Source organism: Microcebus murinus, chromosome 17, assembly GCF_040939455.1.
Source record: "Microcebus murinus isolate Inina chromosome 17, M.murinus_Inina_mat1.0, whole genome shotgun sequence".
Classification (NCBI taxonomy): domain Eukaryota; kingdom Metazoa; phylum Chordata; class Mammalia; order Primates; family Cheirogaleidae; genus Microcebus; species Microcebus murinus.
Genome location: NC_134120.1, coordinates 56,376,669 through 56,396,513, shown reverse-complemented (window position 1 = coordinate 56,396,513; position 19,845 = coordinate 56,376,669). Strand labels below are relative to the sequence as shown.

The following is a 19,845-nucleotide window of genomic DNA, read 5'->3' as shown; positions in this document are numbered from 1 at the left end:
CCCCCAATGAATGTTATTACTATATGTGCACTTAAGTGTTAATCAGTGAAAACCAATTTGATGGTGAGTACATGTGGTGCTTGTTTTTTCATTCTTGGAATACTTCACTTAGTAGAATGGGTTCCAGCTCTACTCAGAATAATACAAGAGGTACTATATCATCATTGTTTTTTGGCTGAGTAGAACTCTATGGTATACATATACCACATTTTATTAATCTACTCCTATATTGATTGGGACTTGGGTTGTTTCCACATCTTTGCTATTGTGAATTGTGCTGCTATAAGCATTCTATTGCAGAAGTCTTTTTTATAGAATATCTTTTGTTCTTATGAGTAGATGCCCAGTAATAGGATTGGTGGATCAAATAGTAGTTCTACTTGTAGCTTCTTGAGGTATCTCCATATTACTTTCCACAGAGGTTGTACTAGTTTGCAGTCCCACCATCAGTGGATGAGTGTTCCTATCTCTCCACATCCATGCCAGCATTTATTGTTTTGGGACTGTTTGATAAAGGCCATTCTCACTGGAGTTATGTGATATCTCATTGTGGTTTTGATTTGCATTTGCCTGATGATTAGAGATGTTGAGCATTTTTTCATATGTTTGTTGGCCATTTATCTATGTTCTTTTGAAAAATTTCTGTTCATGTCTTTTACCCACTTTTTGATAGGGTTTTTTGATTTTTTTGTTTGTTTTTTTGAGACAGAATCTCACTCTGTTGCCTGGGCTAGAGTGCTGTGGTGTCAGCCTAGTTCACAGGAACTTCAAACTCCTGAGCTCAAGCAATCCTACTGCCTCAGCCTCTCAAGTAGCTGGGTCTACAGGCATGCGCCACCATGCCCAGCTATTTTTTTCTATATATTTTTAGTTGTCTAGCTAATTTGTTTCTATTTTTAATAGAAACTGGTTCTTGCTCTTGCTCAGGTTGGTCTCGAACTCCTGAGCTCAAACAATCTGCCTGCCTGAGCCTCCCAGAGTGCTAGGATTACAGGCGCGAGCCACCCTGAGTGAATGTGAATATTTTCTCCCATTCTGTGGGTTATCTGTTTGCTCTTGTGATAGTTTCCTTGGCTGTGCAGAAGCTTTTTAATTTGATCAGGTCCCATTTATTTATTTTTGCTGTTGCCGTGATTGCCTTTGGGGTCTTCTTCATAAATTCTTTCCCTAGGCTAATGTCTATAGGAGTTTTTCCAACATTTTCTTCTAGAGTTCTTATAGTTTCATTCCTTAGGTTTAAGTCTGTTAACCACTGTGAGGATAATATCCCAGGGCATGCTAAAAATCTAGATATCCAGGTACAAGAAGCTCAAAGAACACTAAACAACCTACTGTTAAACAAATAATGGATCAAAGAGATAATCACAAGGGAAACTAGAGAATGCCTGTAGACAAATGGAAATAAAAACACAACATACCAAAACTTATTGGATGCAGTGAAAGTAGTGCTCAGAGGGAAATTTATAGTTGTAAACAATTCCATTAAAAAAGAATGATTTCAAATCAATAACTTAGGCAGTATAATTCTAAGTAATGACTTCCAGAAAGGCTATATCAATTTCATCCTACTAGCAAAATGTTGTTTCCTCTCCCAGCCATTCAATATTATGATTTTTGTCTAATTTTTTGCTAATCCAATGGGTGTAAAATGCTAGCTCATTTTTGTTTTAGTTATAATTTTTCTATAATGGCTTTTTGCTTCTCTGTATAAACATATTGCCTGATCAGGTTTTCCTTTGTAGGATGCTTACTTAGATGTTTTACCTACTTCTCTGTTGGTTTACCTATCTTGTTTTTGATATACAGGAGCTTCTTATCTATTCTAAATATTAATCTCATGTACATTTTAGATATCATGTATATTCATCTGTTTATATTATTTATGTTGGCATTTTTTGAATATCCAAATTTAATGCAGTCAAATCCATCTTTATTATTATTATTGCCTGATAGCTTATATTCTTAGATATTGTTTTAGAAGATAATCCTCACTCCAAAGTCACAAAGTTATTTTATCTTTTCATCTATTAACTCTAGAGTTTTGTCTTTCACATTTAGGTCTTTATTGTCTGGAGACTACCTTTGTGTTATCCAGCATTATTTTTTTCTCTATTTATTGAGCCAGTTTTTGTCTTCTAGGTAAGCTATCCTTTACTTTTAATTTTTAAAACTACTTTATTGCGGTATGATTTACACAGAAAAAGCTGTACATGCTTAATGTATATGTCTTTATGGGTTTTGGGGATAAGTACACACATATGAAACCATCACCACCATCAAAGCCATAAACATCCATCATCTTCCAAAGTTTCATTGCTCCCCCTTTATTTTTTTATTTTTATTTATTTATTTATTTGGAGATAGAGTCTCACTCTATTGCCTGGGCTAGAGTGCCATGGCATCAGCCTAGCTCACAGCAACCTCAAACTCCTGGGCTCAAGCAATCCTTCTGCCTCAGCCTCCTGAGTAACTTGGACTACGGTCATGCGCCACAATGCCTGGCTAATTTTTTCTATATATTTTTATTTGTCCAGCTAATTTTTTTCTATTTTTAGTAGAGACGGGGTCTCGCTCTTGCTCAGGCTGGTTTTGAACTCCTGACCTGGAGTGATCCTCCTGCCTTTGCCTCCCAGAGTGCTAGGATTACAGGCTTGAGCCACTACACCTGGACACCCCTTTATTATTAGTAGTATTTTTTGTTGTTTGATTTTTTGGGGAGTAAGAACAGTTAGCATAAGATCTATCTCCTTAGTAATTTTAAGCATACAATACAATATTTTCAGCTATAAGCACTATGCTGTATCATAGATGTATACTATATCCAGCTTTCTCAGTACTTTATACTGAAGAGACTCTCCTTCCTCAATCGTGTGTTCTTGGAGATGTTAATTGGTTGTATATGTCGGGGATTGTTTCTGGGGTCTCTCTTCTATTCCAGTCATCTGTGTGCCTGTTTTTATGCCAGAACCATAATTGCTATAGTTTTATACTAAAATTTGAAATCAGGAAATATGTAGTCTTCAGCTTTTTTCTTCTTATTTAAGATTGGTTGCCTATTTAGGGTCTTTTGTGGTTTCATACAAATTTTAGGATAGTCTTCCTGTTTCTGTGAAAAATACTATTGGAATTTTGATAGAGATTGCATTGAATCTCTAGATCACTTTGGGTAGTATGGACATTTTAATAATATTAGTTATTCTAATCCATGAACATGGGATATATTTCTATTTTTGTGTATCTACTTTAATTTCTTTCATAATGTTTTACAGTTTTCAGAGTGCAGACCTATCACCTTTGTAAATTTATACCTAAATATCTTGTTGTTTTTGATGCTATTGTAAATTTATATAATAAATTTGTATATTTGTTTTCTTACAAAAAATAGCTGATTTTTACAATTTGATTTTATATCCTGCAACTTTACTGAATTTGTTTATTAGTTCTGATTTTTTTTGATAGGTGTTAGGGTTTTCAATACATAAGGTTATATAATCTGCAAACAGGGACAACTTCTTCCTTTCCAATAGGAGTGCCTTTTATTTCTTTCTCTTGCCTAATTGCTCTGGCTAGGACTTCCAGTACTGGGTTGAATAGAAGTGGTAAGAGCATGAATCTTTGTCTTGTTTCTGATAATACAGGAAAAATTATTAGCTTTTCACCATTGAGTATGAGATCAGCTGTAGTATTATAACATATGGTTTTTATTGTGTTTAGGTATACTTCTACACCTAACTTTTAAAATATTTATCATGAAAAGATATTGAATTATGCTAAATGCTTTTCCTGCATCTATTAAATTTCTAATCTCCATTCTTTTAATGTGGTGTTTAACATTTATAGATTTATATATATTGAACCATCCTTGTGATCCAGTGATGAATTCCACTTGATTATGACATATGGTCCTTTTAATGTGCTGTTGACTTCAGTTTGCTAATATATTTTTGAAAACTGTTGCATCTATATTCATCAGGGATATTGGCTTATAATTTTCTTTTCTAATAGGGTCCTTTTTCTGGTGAGTATCAGAGTAATGTTGGCCTTATAGAATGAGTTCAGAGGTGTCCCCTTCACTTTAATTTTGTGGAAGAGTTTGAGAGGATGAGGTCGTCTTTAAATATTTGGTGGAGTTCACCAGTGAAGCTATCTGGTTCTGTGGTTTCTTTGTTAGGAGAGTTTTAAATACTGTTTGGATCTCCTTCCTTATTAATGATCTATTCAGATTTTCTATTTCTTCATGATTCAGTCCTAGTAGTTTGTATGTTTTTAGGATTTTGTCCATTTCTTGTAGTTATCCAATTTGTTGGTAAATTGGATAACTCTTGGTAGTCTCTTATGATCCTTTGTATTTCTGTGGTATCAGTTATAATGTCTCCTTTTATATTTATAACTTTATTTATTTGGGTCTTCTCTCTTATTTTGGTAGTAAAGATTTGTCAATTTTATTTACCTTTTCAAAAAACCAATTCTTATGACAATGATCATTTATATTGTTTTCTCTTTTCTAATTCATTTACTTCTGCTCTAAACTTTATCCTTCCTTCTGCTAACGTTTGGCTTAGTTTTTTCTCCTTTTTCTAGTGCCCTGCATTGTAAAGTTAGGTTGTTTATTTGAGATCTTCAGGTATTTTTTAAATATAGTCTTGTGTTGCTATAAACTTCTGCCTTAGGACTGCTTTTGCTGCTTCTAAGCATATTGTATTTGTTGTGCTTCCATTTTCATTTGTCTCCACATATTTTTTATTTCCTTCTTGATTTCTTCTTTGATCCATTGGTTGTTTTAGGAATGTGTCACTTAATTTCCCCATATTTGTGAATTTTCCAATTTTCCTTCTATTATTGATTTTTAGTTTCATACCACTGTGGTCAGAAAAATTGATGTGGTTTCAATATTATTAAACTTGTTCAGACTTGTTTTGTAGCCCAATGTATGACCTGTCCTGAAGAATGTTCCATGTGTGCTTGAGAAGAACATATATTCTGTTGCTGTCGGTTGGAATGTTCTGTATATGTCTGTTAGGTCCAGTTAGTGTATAGTGTTGTTCTAATCCATTTCTCTTTATTTATTTTATGTCTATATGATCTATCCATTGTTGAAAGTGGGATATTCAAGTCCCCAGCTATTGTTTTCCATCCCTTCATTTTCAGCCTATGTGTGACTTTAGAGCTAAAGTGAGTCTCTTATAGGTAATATATAGTTGTATCTTATTTTATCCAATCATCCACATTATATCTTTTAATGGGAGAATTTAATTCCTTTACATTTAAAGTAAATATTCATAGATAAGGATCTAGTATTGACATTTTGGTAATTATTTACTGACTGTTCTGTAGTTTCTTTGCTCCTTTCTTCCTCTCTTGCTGTTTTCCTCTGTAATTTAATGATTTTTTAATATTGATATGCTTTGATTCCTTTCTCTTTATCTTATGCGTATTTATTAATAGTATAGTTTTGTGTGTAATTATGAGTCTTACATAAAATATCTTATAGATATAGCAATCTATTTTAAGTTTGTAACAACTTCATTTCAATCACATACAAAAAAACACTTTTACTTAATCCATTTTATGTTATTGATTTGCTCCCCCATTTTATTTGTTGATGTCACAATTTACATCTTTTTTGTTTGTATCCATTAACAAATTATTGTAGAACTATAGTTATTTTTAGTACTTTTGTATTCTAACTTTTGTACTAGAATTCAATATGTTTTACATATTGCTATAATAGTATTAGAGTATTCTGAATTTGAGTATAAAATTATCAAGTAGTTTTATATCTTCATATGTTTTCATGTTGCTGATTAGTGTTCTTTTTCTTTTCATTTTTTTTTTTTATTTCAGGATATTATGGGGGTACAAACATTTTGATTACATAGTTATGACTTTGCCACATCCAAACCATGCTTTGAGGTGTGCACTTTTGGCCCCTAGAATGCTCACCGCGTCCATTAGTTGTGAGTTTACCCACTTCCAACCCCCAAGGAATATTATTACTGTGTGAGCACCTTAGTGTTGATCAGTCAGTGCCAATTTGATAGTGAGTACAAATGTGGTGACTATTCTTCCATTTTTGTGATACCTTACTTCGGACGATTGTCTCAAGCTTTATCCAGGAAAATATAAGAGGTGCTAGATCACTGCTATGTTTTATAATTGAATATTATTCCATTGTATGCATATACCATATTTTATTAATCTACTCATGGATCAACGGGCACTCGGGTTGTTTATATATCCTTGCTATAGTGAACTGTGCTGCCATAAACATTTGAATACAGATGCCTTTATCATAGAATGACTTTTGTTCCTTTGGGTAGATGCCTAATAGTGCTATTGCTGTATCAAATGGTGTTTCTATTTTCAGCTCTTTGAGGTATCTCTAGATTCTTTTCCACAGAGGTTGCATTAATTTGCAGTCCCACCAGCAGTGTAAGAGTGTTCCTATCCCTTCACATCCTTGCTGGTATTTGTTACTTTGGGATTTTTTGATACAGGCCATTGTCACTGGGGTTAGGTGATTATCTCATTGTGGTTTTGATTTGCATTTCCCTAATGATTAGAGATGTTGAGCAGTTTTTTTTATGTGTTTGCTGGTCATTATTATGTCTTCTTTTGAAAAGTTTCTGTTCATGTCCTTTGCCCATTTACTGATGGGATTGTTTGATTTTTTTTCTTCTAGATAGATTCTAGATAGATTTTGGTTCTAGATAGATTCTTGTTATCAGCCCTTTATTGGCTAATGTTCTTTCATTTCATTATTTTTCCTTTTTTATTTCAGCATATTATGGGGGTACAGATGTTTAGGTTACATATATTGCTCTTGCCCAACTCAAGTTAGAGCCTCAAGCATGTCCATGTCCCAGATGGTGCACATCACACTTATTATGTGTGTATATACCCATCCCCTCACCCCCATCTGCCCGACACCCAGTGAATGTTATTACTATGTGTGCACTTAAGCGTTGATCAGTTAAAACCAATTGGATGGTGAGTACATGTGGTGCTTGTTTTTTCATTCTTGGGATACTTCACTTAGTAGAATGGGCTCCATCTCTATCCAGGATAATATAAGAGGTGCTAGATCACCATTGTAATTTTTTTTGTGTGTGTGTCTGAGTAGAACTCCATGGTATACATATACCACATTTTATTAATCTACTCCTATATTGATGGGCACTTGGGTTGTTTCCACATATTTGCAATTGTGAATTGTGCTGCTATAAACATTTGAGTGCAGATGTCTTTTTTATACAGTGTCTTTTGTTCTTTCATTTCATTTTAAAGAACTCCCTTTAGCATTTCTTGTAAGGCATGTCTAGTGATGATAAATTCTCTTAGCTTTGCTTGTCTGTGAAAATCTCTCTCTTTTATTTCTCAATGACAACTTTAGTGGGTATATTCTTTTTGGTTAGCATTTTTTTCCCTTTAGTACTTTGAATATATTGCCCCACTCTTTTCTGGCTTACAAGGTTTCTGATGAGAAATCCTCTTATAGTCTGCTGATTGTACCCTTGTATGACAAGTTGCTTTTCTCTTACTGCTTTCAAAACTCTTTGGTTTTGACTTTTGACAATTTAATTATAATGCCTCTCTGTGAATATCTCTTTATACTCAACCTATGTGGAATTCTTGGGGCTTACTGGACCTGTATGTTCATTCCACTCTCCAGATTTAGGAAATTTTCTGTCATTATTTCTTAAATAAGCTTTCTTTTTTTTTTTTTTTTTTTTTTTTTTTTTTTTTTTTTTTTTTTTTTTTTTTTTTTTTTTTTTTTTTTTTTTAGGAAAGGAAAGGGAAAGGGAAAGTGAAGGAAAGGAAAAGAGGCAAAGAATATAAAATGGCAAATCAAAGAAGAAAAAACATCCAAGGAATAATATAGGAAAAGTTGCTCAATCTCATTACCAATCAGGGAAAGTTTACAAACTAAAACAAGATACTATTGTCTGTCCATGAGATTTTTTATCTAATAGCAAAGCTGAGGCAAAATTAATATAGAGAGTTTATTTGGGCTGGGCACGGTGGCTCACGCCTGTAATCCTAGCACTCTGGGAGGCCAAGGGGGGGCAGATTGCTTGAGGTCAGGATCTCAAAACCAGCCTGAGCAAGAGCAAGACCCTGTCTGTACTATAAATAGAAAGAAATTAATTGCCCAACTAATAGATATAGAAAAAACAATTAGCCAGGCATGTGGTGCATGCCCGTGGTCCCAGCTACTCAGGAGGCCGAGGCAGCAGGATTGCTTGAGCCCAGGAGTCTGAGGTTGCTGTGAGCTAAGCTGATGCCACGGCACTCTCAAAATTTTTTTTTTTTTATTCCTTTATTTTTTTTTTTTCCATTTTCAGTTGGCCAATTAACGTTTTTTTTTTTTTTTATTTTTAGTAGAGACGGGGTCTCGGCTCTTGCTCAGGCTGGTCTTGAACTTCTGAGCTCCAACGATCCACCCGCCTCGGCCTCCCAGAGAGCTAGGATTACAGGCGTGAGCCACAGCGCCCGGCCAAGCTTTCTTCCTCATTGTCTTTCTCTACTCCTTCTTGGACACCATAAAATGTATATAAGTTCACTTTGATGATGTCCCATATCTGATAGGGACTTTTTTTTTTTAACTCTTTCATTCTCTTATCTTCTTCTTGTTCCTCTAATGGATAATTCAAATGTTTGCTGAGGTTATTTTGCTTGATAAAGTCTGTTGTTGAAACTCTTTATTCAGTTTTTCAGTTAAGACATTGTATTCTTCAGCTCCACATTTTTTATTTGGTTATTTCTTATGGTTTCTATCTCTTTATTGAAGTCTCAGTGCGTTCATTTTTTCAAAAATTTTGTTTAATTGTTTATCTGTGTTCTCTTGTAGCTCACTGAACTTCAAGGTGATTATTTTCAATTATTTCTCAGGCAATTGGTAGATCTCCATTTCTTTGAAGTCAGACACTGGAACTTGATGTTTTTTCCTTCGGTGGTGTCATATTTTCTTGATTCTTCATGTTCTTTGAAGACTTGCACTGATGTCTTAACATTTGAAGAAGGAGTCACTATCTCCAGTCTTTACTGACTGTCTTTAGGCTAGAAGGGTCTTTATTAGTGAGTCTGGTTAGATTTTCTAGGGGTCTCTCAGACTTTGTCTATGGGTGCCTCTGCTCCTCTTTTCTTGTTCCTTCTTGTAGGGGAAGTACTAGGATCTTGTGCCATTTCTATCTCAAAACCAGACCTGGTACCAACAGCCTTCAGTTTCCCTAGGGCAAGGCCCTGACATACTCAAAGTTGTGTATTTTCTCCCTTACCAGAACAGTCAATCCAGATGCGAAGATTTCTACCTGCTGTTGAGATTTGTGTGTTAGCTGAAGGAGCTTGTGCAGGCCATGCATGCAGGTACACAGAGTGCAGTCCATAGGATGGGGAGCACAGGGTGCTGAAGGGCTGCATCAGTTGGTCGTGGGGGTCCTCTGGCAAGTCATCTTGTAGGGTTCAGTGTTGGGTCTCGTCGTGGGAGTCTATAAGCTGGTCATTAGGGTTTGTGGCTGGCTGTTGAGAATTGTGTACCGGTTGCTATTCACTCTCCACTTTTTTTCTGGCTTCTAGGTTTATCCTTTCCGTCTTCTGGGTGAGGCAAAACAGAATGGGCCTCCTGGGTAGCATCCTGTAAGAGTGGGAAAACTGGTTGCTCACATTACTCTTGCTTTCTCCAATGTGAGAAATTGAAGGCCAACCAGGCCTTTTTGGCACCAAGCCGTGCCACCTCGGGAGAAGGGTGACATGGATTAAATGAAACTTCTTTTCTTACCCTCTTCAATATGTTTACTGTTGGATTTTTTGTTGTTGTTCCTTGGTGGTGCTTGAAACTTGAACAGCCTCTCGGGCTCCCACAAAAGTATTCTTGTCCATGGATGGTTGCCAAAATTTATGTTTCTGTGGGGAAATTAGAGCTAGAACCTCCTATTCTTCCATCTTGCTGATGTTATTCCTATCCTTTTCCTGTTAATTTGTAGAGTTGACTTTGATATTTATCAAGTTAATATAAATAAATTGGTATGTTTCTGAGCAATATGTGGTATTCCATTTGACTTTTTCTTCTCTCCATAGGAATCTTAATTTTTTGTTTGTTTGTTTTAACTTAGGGGTTTGTAGCATAATTAATGTCTGTTAGGACATAACAACCTCACCTACTTTTGACTTTATTTCTAAAAATTTCAAAATTTACATGGAAATTCATAGAGTTTTATTCTAAATATATTATAAAATGTTTATTGAAATTTTCAAAGCATTTTTCATAAACGTGTGATATATATACATGTATATATATGTATATATATATATATATACACACACACACATATATATATAGAGAGAGAGAGTCTCATCCTTTTTTCTGGGCTAGAGTGCAGTGGTATCATCATAGCTCACACAACCTCTAATTCCTGGGCTCACGCGATCCTCCTGCCTCAGCTCCTGGAGAACCACCTTGCCCAGCTAATTTTTCTATTTTTTGTAGAGACAGGATCTCACTATGTTCATCAGGCTGGTCTCAAACTCCTGTCCTCAAGTGAATCTCTCACCTCAGCCTCCCAAAGTGTTAGAATCTCAGGCATGAGCCACCACACACACCTGGCTTTTTATATACTTTGAAATATGTTGTTAAAGGTGTAAAAGTTTTTGTTGGCATTTTATTTGAAATTGTATTGAATTTTTGACTAAATTTGAGGGAAATTGACATTTTATCATATAAGGTCATTTCATCAGGAACGTAACAGATATTTTCATTTATTTATATCTCCTATTTGTTTTTCTATTTATTATAATTTTGTCCATAAGGTCTTGTGAACTCTTTTGTAGGTTAATTCTTAAATACTCTTATCAGTCAAGTTTCAGCTAGAATGACCATACCCATAGGATTTATAATATATATTTCTCTATATATGATTTATTACAAGGAATTTACTTACACAATTGATTATCTAGGCTGGCTAAGGAAGTTCACAATCAATAGGATATGCTATCAGGAAGGGAAAATCATAGGCAACCCAAAATTCATGGCACAGGCTAAGGTTATTCTCCACAGGTAACAAAGTTTCTTTTCTGTCTCACTCACACACACACACACACACACACACACACACACACACACACACACCCCTACCTCAGCCTGGTTTTCAGGCCTTCCAGATGATTGAATCAGGCCTTCCCAGATTATGGAGGATAGTGTCCCTTCATTAATGTCAGTTGATTATGGCCTTTAAAGACATCTCTAAAATCATGGCAACACCCAGATTAGTGTTGGTTTAATAACTATAGCTTATAGACTTTCCCGTAGCATACTTACACATTGACAACACCATTACAATACAATTTTGATTGCTAATAAAGTTGTCTCTTATTTTCTATTTGAGTATTGCTAATATAGAGGAGATAAATTAATTTTTCTAAATCATTTCTTAAATTTTTATATTTGTTCTAATAATTGATCTGTGGATTCAGCTTAGTGTTCAAAATTGATGATGGTATCATCTGAAAATATTAATAGTTCCTTTTGTCATATTATCTGCAAATAACTCTAATTATTAAGACTCTTTATTCTTTTTCTTATCTTATGGCATTATCCAGTTCACCCAGTGATATGTTAATTGGTGGCAATGATATGTCTTTGATTATTCTCTGACAGTGGAAGGACTATGTCTAAAATTCCACCATAAACAGGATGTTTGCTTTAGTTATGTTATAATCCTTTAAGAATGTTTCCTTCTATTCCTAGTTTTCTTAGCATTTTAAAAATTATAAATAAGTTTTGAACTTTATGAATTGTTTTTTCTGTATCCATTGAGAAAGTCATGATATCATATCAGACAATGTTAACCATATTTGTTTTCCTGCAATAAACCCTTGATAATGTATTGTGATGCATTATATTTTTACTATGCTATTTCAGTTGTTTATCCTTTTTTATAATTTTTGTCTATTTTCATAAGTAAAATGGGTTTATAATTTTCTTTTCTAGCCTTACTTAGTTTTGAAATTAAAGTTACTCTAACTTCATAAAATGTTTTAGGCAGTTTTCCTTCTTTTTCTACTTTCTGAAACTGTTTTTATCAGATAGGGATTATCTTCCTTCAAAGTTGGTAGCACTTCTTTATAAAATTTTCTGGGTCAGGGCCTTTTTGTGGTTCTACTACAGTATGTCATATAATAAATAGAAAAGCATTCTTCTTTTACATTGAATTTTTAATAAATGTAAAGCCAATTATATAAGCTTACAAAGGAATAAGGTAGTTTTTAGGTATAGACTAATAATTAAAGTTATAATTATTACACTACATATATTTTGAGTCAGTCTACATAATAGGTTGTACATAAACATGTTCTATGTGGAACTGTACATAGTTGAAAGAATGAGTGTGTTTAATCTTAAGTTCTCTTATAAAATCTCTGTTCTTTTCATCTCCTAGGACATACGGGACGGTTATTAAAGTCTCTGTGCTTCACCAGTCTTTCCTTCCTGTTGCTGCACATCATTTTCCACATCACACTGGCTAGCCTTGAAGCTCAACACCGTATTGCACCTGGTTACAACTGTGAGTATTATGATGTTTTCTTTTTCATATTATGTATGTGCATAACAAAGCTACATGTCAACACACTCACTTGAAAATTCAACATAGTATAGGTACATATGAAGAAGCTTTGCCATGGAAAACTGGGTCATAAGATTAAGTTTATTCATGGATCTTCAACATGTATTAAATGTCAGGTCCCTATCTGTAAGACATTATCATTGGGCTTAACCTAAAAATCAAGATTTATAAACAGTTTTTGCAGCTTATAGTGCAGCTAGTAAAAAAAGACATGTATAATTTCTAACATGATAAATAAAAGTACAAAAGTTGAATAACTTTATATGGTTATAAGACAGTGACATAAATCCTATAATTAATATAAAGCATAATATAAAATTTCTGATGTTTTTATAGGAAAACTGAAATGACACATACAGTTTCTTTACAAATTCTTTATTAATATTTATAGGGAAATAATGTATCTTATGCCCATTATATTTTGAAGTTATTATCTGAAAAAGGATATAAAAATTATATCAAGCATATATAGGTTTTATCTAGATAGTATTATCTTTCCAAAATTTACCTATCATTGAATAAATCATGCTTTGGTTAGGATGTGTGATTGTCACTTGAAAAAACAGAAGCGCTTTAAATGGAGGGAACACAGTCCGTATGTTTTAGGTTAAAGTTTCTTTATAAACCCTGGGATATTTGAAATAGACTGTAATAACAGTTTTAACTTGTCAGTTTTTCTTTGAAGGACCCATTTGTGGGTTTGAAATTTCCTGAACTTTCATAAGTGCAAGTACAAGTAACATGAAGTAAACCTTCCCTTCCTTGTAAAATAAAAAAGATCAAAATTCTTCACTGATCAAAGAGTATTAACTTAAATATAGTGAGGGATTCTTTAGTAGAATTCATATTCATAAATAATCCATTATCCCTCACTGCATAACTTTTGTATATATACACAGGTAAAGTTAATGTTTATTTTGGCCACTTAATATTGAATTCAGAGTTCCTTTGAAAATAATGCATATCAAAAGATAGACATTTTAAATTCAAGATCTATTATTTAAGGTATGGTTGTTGTTTTTAAAATTGATATATAATTTACCTACCATAAAATCCACTCTCTCTCTTTTTTTTTTGGCTTAAACAACAGAAATTTATTGCCTCATAGTTTTGGAAGCCAGAAGTCTGCAATCATAATGGCGGAGTTGGTTTCTTCTGAGAACTGTGAGGGAAAACCAGTTCCAGAGAAGCCTCTCTCCTGGCTTCTTGTGGCTTTGGGTGCCCCTTGGCTTACCAGTGGCGTTCTTCCTGTGTCTTCCAATCATTTTTACTTCTGAAATTCACCCATTTAAATTATACAATTCAGTGGTTTTTAGTGTATTCCAAAGGTTGTGCAACCATCACTGCTGTCTAATTCCAAAACAGTCATTACCTCCAAAAGAAATCTTATACCTATGAATAGTTATTCTCCATTCCCTTCCCAACCATCCCTAGGCAACCACTAATCTATTTTCTGTGTTTATTATAATAGATTTTACTATTCGAGACATGTTATATAAAACCATTATAGAATCAGTAGGCACTGTGTCTGCCTTCTTTTTTTAGCATAATATTTTCAAGGTTCCTTCATGTTGCAGCATGTATCAATACCTTATCCCTTTTCATGGCTGAATAATATTCAGTTGTTAAGATGTAGTTTTAATGTTTGATACAAACTAGCCTCCTCCCATTATTAAAATGTTGATAAAGCATAATGTTTAAATAATGACATTTTGGTTATGTTATAGTGATGAAGAATATTTATTATATTTGGCCATGTTTACATCTTTTTGGACTTAGCAGCAATATTATGTTAGCAGCAATATTTTATAGTGCTTCTTAACCAAAAATCCTATGTATATCTCTTAATGAGGCACTACCAGGACCATAAGGAAGAATTTTATAACTGTAGGCATTGTCCAAATAAAAGATTTGAAAAAAAATAATGAGGTCTTCATAATTAGTAATATTTCATTATAGGATACATGATAACTTATCAGACTTTACAAATTTGAGTTTATAAATATGTGTTACTCATTTCTGCAAATAATTTTAGGTTGATAAGTGATATAGGAAGGACTACACTGGAGGGTATTAGAATAAGATGTCAAATTCATGTGTACCATGGAGTTCTACTCAGCCACAAAAAACAACACTGATCCAGCACCTCTTGTGTTATCCTGGATACAGCTGGAGCCCATTCTACTAAGTGAAGCATCACAAAAATGGAAAAACAAGCACCATAAGTACACACCATAAAATTGATATTAACTGATCAACACTTATGTGCACATATAGTAGTAATGTCCATTGGGTGTTGAACATGTTGGGGGTAGGAGGGGGTAGGTATATATACACGTAATGGGTGCAGTGCGCAATGACTGGGGGGTGGACACGCTTGAAGATTAAAATCACCAGAATGGAACTTACCAAACCATTGATGTATTGTATGTTCATTAGCCACATCTTTCCCAAATACTTTGTTGATATTTCAAGCTGTCGGCACTACATTGGTTCCATGAGGGAAGTCATATTAAAAAATAAGATGAATTTTTGACTTATCCATGGTTTCACAAAAATTGCTCAGAAAAAAATCTGAAAGATAATCACAAGCCAAAATGTGCATTTGAAACAATGAGGATGTACCTTCACAATAAAAAAAAAAAAAATGTCAAAGTGAAATATCAGAGATAGCAACTGTCAAACTTCGTACTTAAGGAAATCGGACATTCCATACTTAACCTAATATTATGCAGAAGTCTGTATTTCCCAGTGGTGAAGGGAGAAGGCCATTTCATGTATAGTAAGAGACCGCCTCTTGACATGCCTTTTCCTAAGGATTTCTCCTCAATCTTGAAGAGCTAGGTCTGCCTTTCCTAACTTCACTTCCTAAATATTTGGGCTTCCTGCTACCATGGTATTTCCATGTCTCTGTCAAAAATATTTTCATTCAAGCTGAGCAACATAGGGAGACTCCATCTTTTCAAAAACTAAGAAAAACTAGTTGGGCGTGGTGGCATGTGACTGGAGTTCCAGCTACTAAGGAGGCTCAGGAGTAGATCGCTTGAGCCCAGGAGTTGAAGGTTGCAGTGTGCTATGATGATGCCACTGCACTCTAGCCTGGGTGACAGAGCAAGACTCTGTCTCAAAAACAAGCAAACAAACAAAAAGAATAAAACAGTATTTTCATTTATGCCCCAATGTCCTTTACTATTATTCTTTACTGTAATATAATTTCAACATGTCAGAATCTAATATAATGTCTTCTTTTTCCTTTGTTTTGATATCCCTATATGAAAACTCTATTCCACAAAGATCCAATTTAATGGAAGTCATAATAGTAAACTTTATTTCTACAGAGTTAAATTCCAATTTGAAGTTTATTTCTATAAAAAGTTAAAGTCCCAATTTGAAGTTCCTATATTTTTGATGCAGTAACCACTAGAGAAGGGATATGTTAAAGATTGAGTTAAGAAAGGAATTTGAGATTTTTACTTCCAGCCACAGGCACCTTAAAGGTGAGTTTATAGAAATCATAAATTTCTTCTGAAAACTAGTAATGCATGTAATAGCATTGGCTCATCAGGTGTTGCAGAATTTTTTTTAGTTCAATTTTATTGGTAACATTTAAAATTAATACATTCTTGAAAAAGGATAAAAGAGAAGAACAAACTTCAGAGTTTTACAAACTAGTTTAGTCCAAGATTGACATAGACCAGGTTTTCAGCCTAGAGCATTTTTTAATGATCAAGTTATATAAACTCCTGAAAATACTGTTAGGGTGGGTAATGGAAACACTGACTTTTAATTTAGACTTGACTTCACTTCACTAATGTTATTGTTTCTCAAGCATTTGGAGTTAAAATTACACCATCAGAGTTGTAAACACAAACTCAGTTATCTTGATATCCCAAATTTGAAGCTTAGCCCTTTTTGGCATCTTCATCTGTAAGGTGACAAAATATCAAATAGAAAGACAAAAACTATCTTGGTCATCAATGTTGTACATTTTGAATATTTTCTCTATGTTGAAGACATTGGTAAATTAAAATTAAAACCCAGACGAATTAGGTTACCCAATCATATTCAAGTGATTCAAATTCAAGACCACCAAGTGCTCATTTATATGTGTTTAATTTTATTTTCCAAACTACTTCTTTCCCCTATTTAAAACTTATACCCTCACCCTCATTATAGCAAAATATCCCAGCATCTCTTAGGAGTCTAAGACATGTTGGGGGACAACAGTAGCATTTATAAATATTGAGTCATTGAAAGTTCTTGTTTCCCCAGAGTCCTGTGAATATTAACTGGCAGTAATAAAGATTTTTTTCAAACCACTCTATTTAGTTTTTGACTAGTTGGCAGGTTTGTTAAAGGTGCCATTGTGTAGAACTGAAACTTAACACTACCTCCTTCTCCTTCGTTTTTTTTTTTTTTTTCTTTTCCTTTTTCATTTCCAAAATGGAGTTCTTATAGGTGAGGAGTCCATAAGGCAGGGGAGACCTGTGTAAATTTTGCTCAAACATATGTTGTGCCGCTTACTAAAATATTTTCATTCCATCAAAACTATGCTACTTAAATAAATGTAAACCCGGTTTCAATTATGTCATTACAGATTACATAGGAGTAGTTTATTTGACTCTGTGTTAGATGTGTGGCAATGTTACATTTCAAGGCCAGTCTGGATTTTTGGGCTATGCTAAAGCATGCTATTGATTGAAAGAAACTTTTGGGTTTAAAGCTATGTAGGAAAAATTTCTGATGATAATAACTACCTTTTATAGAGTATCTACTAACTGTAAGACTCCAGGGGTCATTATACTCCTTTTCCAATTAATAACTCCTTTTATCTCATTACAGATTGGCTCCACTATTCTTAAAGTATGGGACCCTATGCATGCATGTATTAATATTCTTATTTCATTTTCTACACAAGTCCTCAGGATGGGAAGGGCTGTGCAGCTGGACAGCTGTGCTCTGCATGCAGGCACTGGCTGGAGGAGGGCGTGAGTGGGAGCCTCCATCACCAGGCTGGAGCCAGCTGGAGACAGCAGAATCATTTTATTTATATGAAGAGTCCGGTCTGCTGGCCAAGCCTGAATCCTGTAGGGCTGTCCCTTTGTGTAGTCTCTTTTATCCAAGGGGGTACCTTTTCTTTGTATAAATTCAGTGCCCGGTGTTCAGGTAGCTTGAGGTAAGGATTGTAATGATGAAGAAACAGGCTCTGAGAGGGCAAATGAGTTGGATGACGCCACCCTACATCTCAGCGGGAGTCTGAGCATGGCTCTGCCTGGCCTTCCACTCTTTTCCCCTCTCTGTGTACCTCCTTATTTATCATATGTTTAAGATTGTTTCCTCCACTGTACTTCCTAGGACTTTGGATAAATCTAGTTTCAATTAGCAATAATCACACCTTGGATAAACCTCATTGGCTACAATACTGCCACTGCGCAAAGCTAAGGCTAAGTCTAGTTTCAAAGGCTTAAATAAGAGTTTCTGGTATTTAGTCCATGATTTTCCCTTGTTTGGGTATTTGTGATTATAATTAATTGAGTATATTCTTTGCTTCATTCAGTTGCAGCATTCATGGTTGGATTTGATTTTCCCTAAAGGTTAGCCCCCTTCAGATGAGTTGTTTTTCCTTCTGTGAGTGGACGGGCATCCAGAGTTCCATCTTTTCTCATTCTAAGAACACATGAAACTTGGCCCAGAAGTTCACTGACCCAGAAGTGATGATAGGCATGAATAGTGTTTTTTCCTGATTCACTTCTATCCTCAAAACATACGAGGCTCCCAACGCTGAGAACCATTGTATCAAGTATCCACATGTGACAAGAAGACTGAGGGACAGACGTGGTAGGCAGTTCATCAACCCATCCCCATGACTGAGGGGTCGACACAGAGTGAGCCACTGCTGTATGCACTTTGCTGGCTGGTGCCAGTGCTCACTTGTCACCTGGCAAGTGCGGCCATAAATTCATCCACACTTTGAATCATGTTAATTGGAGATGAACCCCTAGATTTGCACAGTCACTTGGTGGATCCATCTTCTTAAAAATAATTCCATAGCCTAAGGGAATTCTTTATTTTAATTTTTCATATTTGAGGCGGTACTATACAGAAAAGAGTTAATACGTATGAAATGGGAGACAAAATATGTAAAAGGAAACTCATACCCTGCTTGCTTTAAGAGTGGTTTCCTGAAGTCACTTTCTGCCACTTGCTTTCTTGTGCAAACTAATGAGAGAAACAGCATCTGGGAGAGTCTTGACTATTCATGTTGTTCTCTTTTTCTCCCCCTTCCCTGCTCTTTTCACTTCCTGACTCATTTAGGCACCATGGACAGTCCCTTTTCTCTCCTTGGGCCGGTTTCCTGAAAGCAGGTACTGCCCCCTCAATAAAACAGTTTTTAAAAAATTGGTCCAAGTAATTCTCCTTTTGGCCACCTGTGCAAGGAAGGATTAGGACATCATAGTCTAATTTTCTTTTCAATAAGGTAGTCTAAAAGTATGTAGATTATATATACACCTTTTAATCACACATATAGTACGATAAATTTGCTTTAATGCTTTTTCCTTGAACCTCTAGCAATTAAGGCAGATTGCTTTTTCTGTCCACTGACTCACTTAGGCATATGCCAACTTAGATGTAGTCTGGGGTTCCACAGAGAGTGCAAGGCTATTCCAGTCGAAGACACAGTTAGATCAGTAGACTCTGAATGGAAGCACTGTTGAAAGAGAACTCTTTTTACCCGATATCTGATGGAGTCAATGTTCTTGGAATAACGAAAACAAGTAGTTTCTTTTTTTTTAATTTTGGCATATTATGGGGGTACAGATTTTAAGGTTTCAATAAATGCCCATTTCCCCCCTTCCCCCCAAAAGTCTGAGTCTCCATCATGACCATCCCCCAGATGGTGCACATCTCACTCATTATGTATGTATATACCCGCCCCCCTCCCCCTACCACCTGCCCAATACCCTATTACTGTAGTACCTATGTGTCCACTTAGGTGCTACTCAGTTAATACCAGTTTGCTGGAGAATATATCTGGTGCTCGTTTTTCCATTCTTGGGATACTTCACTTAGTAGTATGGGTTCCAGCTCTAACCAGGAAAATATAAGATGTGCTATATCACCATTGTTTCTTAGAGCTGAATAGTACTCCATGGTATACATAAACAAGTAGTTTTTAATGCCAAAAGCTAGACACACGCAGGAGGGTGAACTGAAGGGAAACACC

General features: G+C 35.0%; 1 protein-coding gene and 1 pseudogene across 2 annotated transcripts in view; one reads left to right on the top strand and one right to left on the bottom strand.

The window, feature by feature from the left end:
- The window catches only part of PIEZO2 (piezo type mechanosensitive ion channel component 2), a 449,399-nt gene that overhangs the window by 139,773 nt on the left and 289,781 nt on the right, over nucleotides 1-19,845 (top strand). For both annotated transcript variants that reach the window (XM_012746201.2, XM_075993690.1), the window contains exon 3: nucleotides 12,435-12,560. In XM_012746201.2, the coding sequence (XP_012601655.2) occupies nucleotides 12,435-12,560 (126 nt within the window). The remainder of the gene's footprint in view (nucleotides 1-12,434; nucleotides 12,561-19,845) is intronic.
- LOC142861739 (uncharacterized) lies at nucleotides 17,929-18,060 on the bottom strand (annotated as a pseudogene).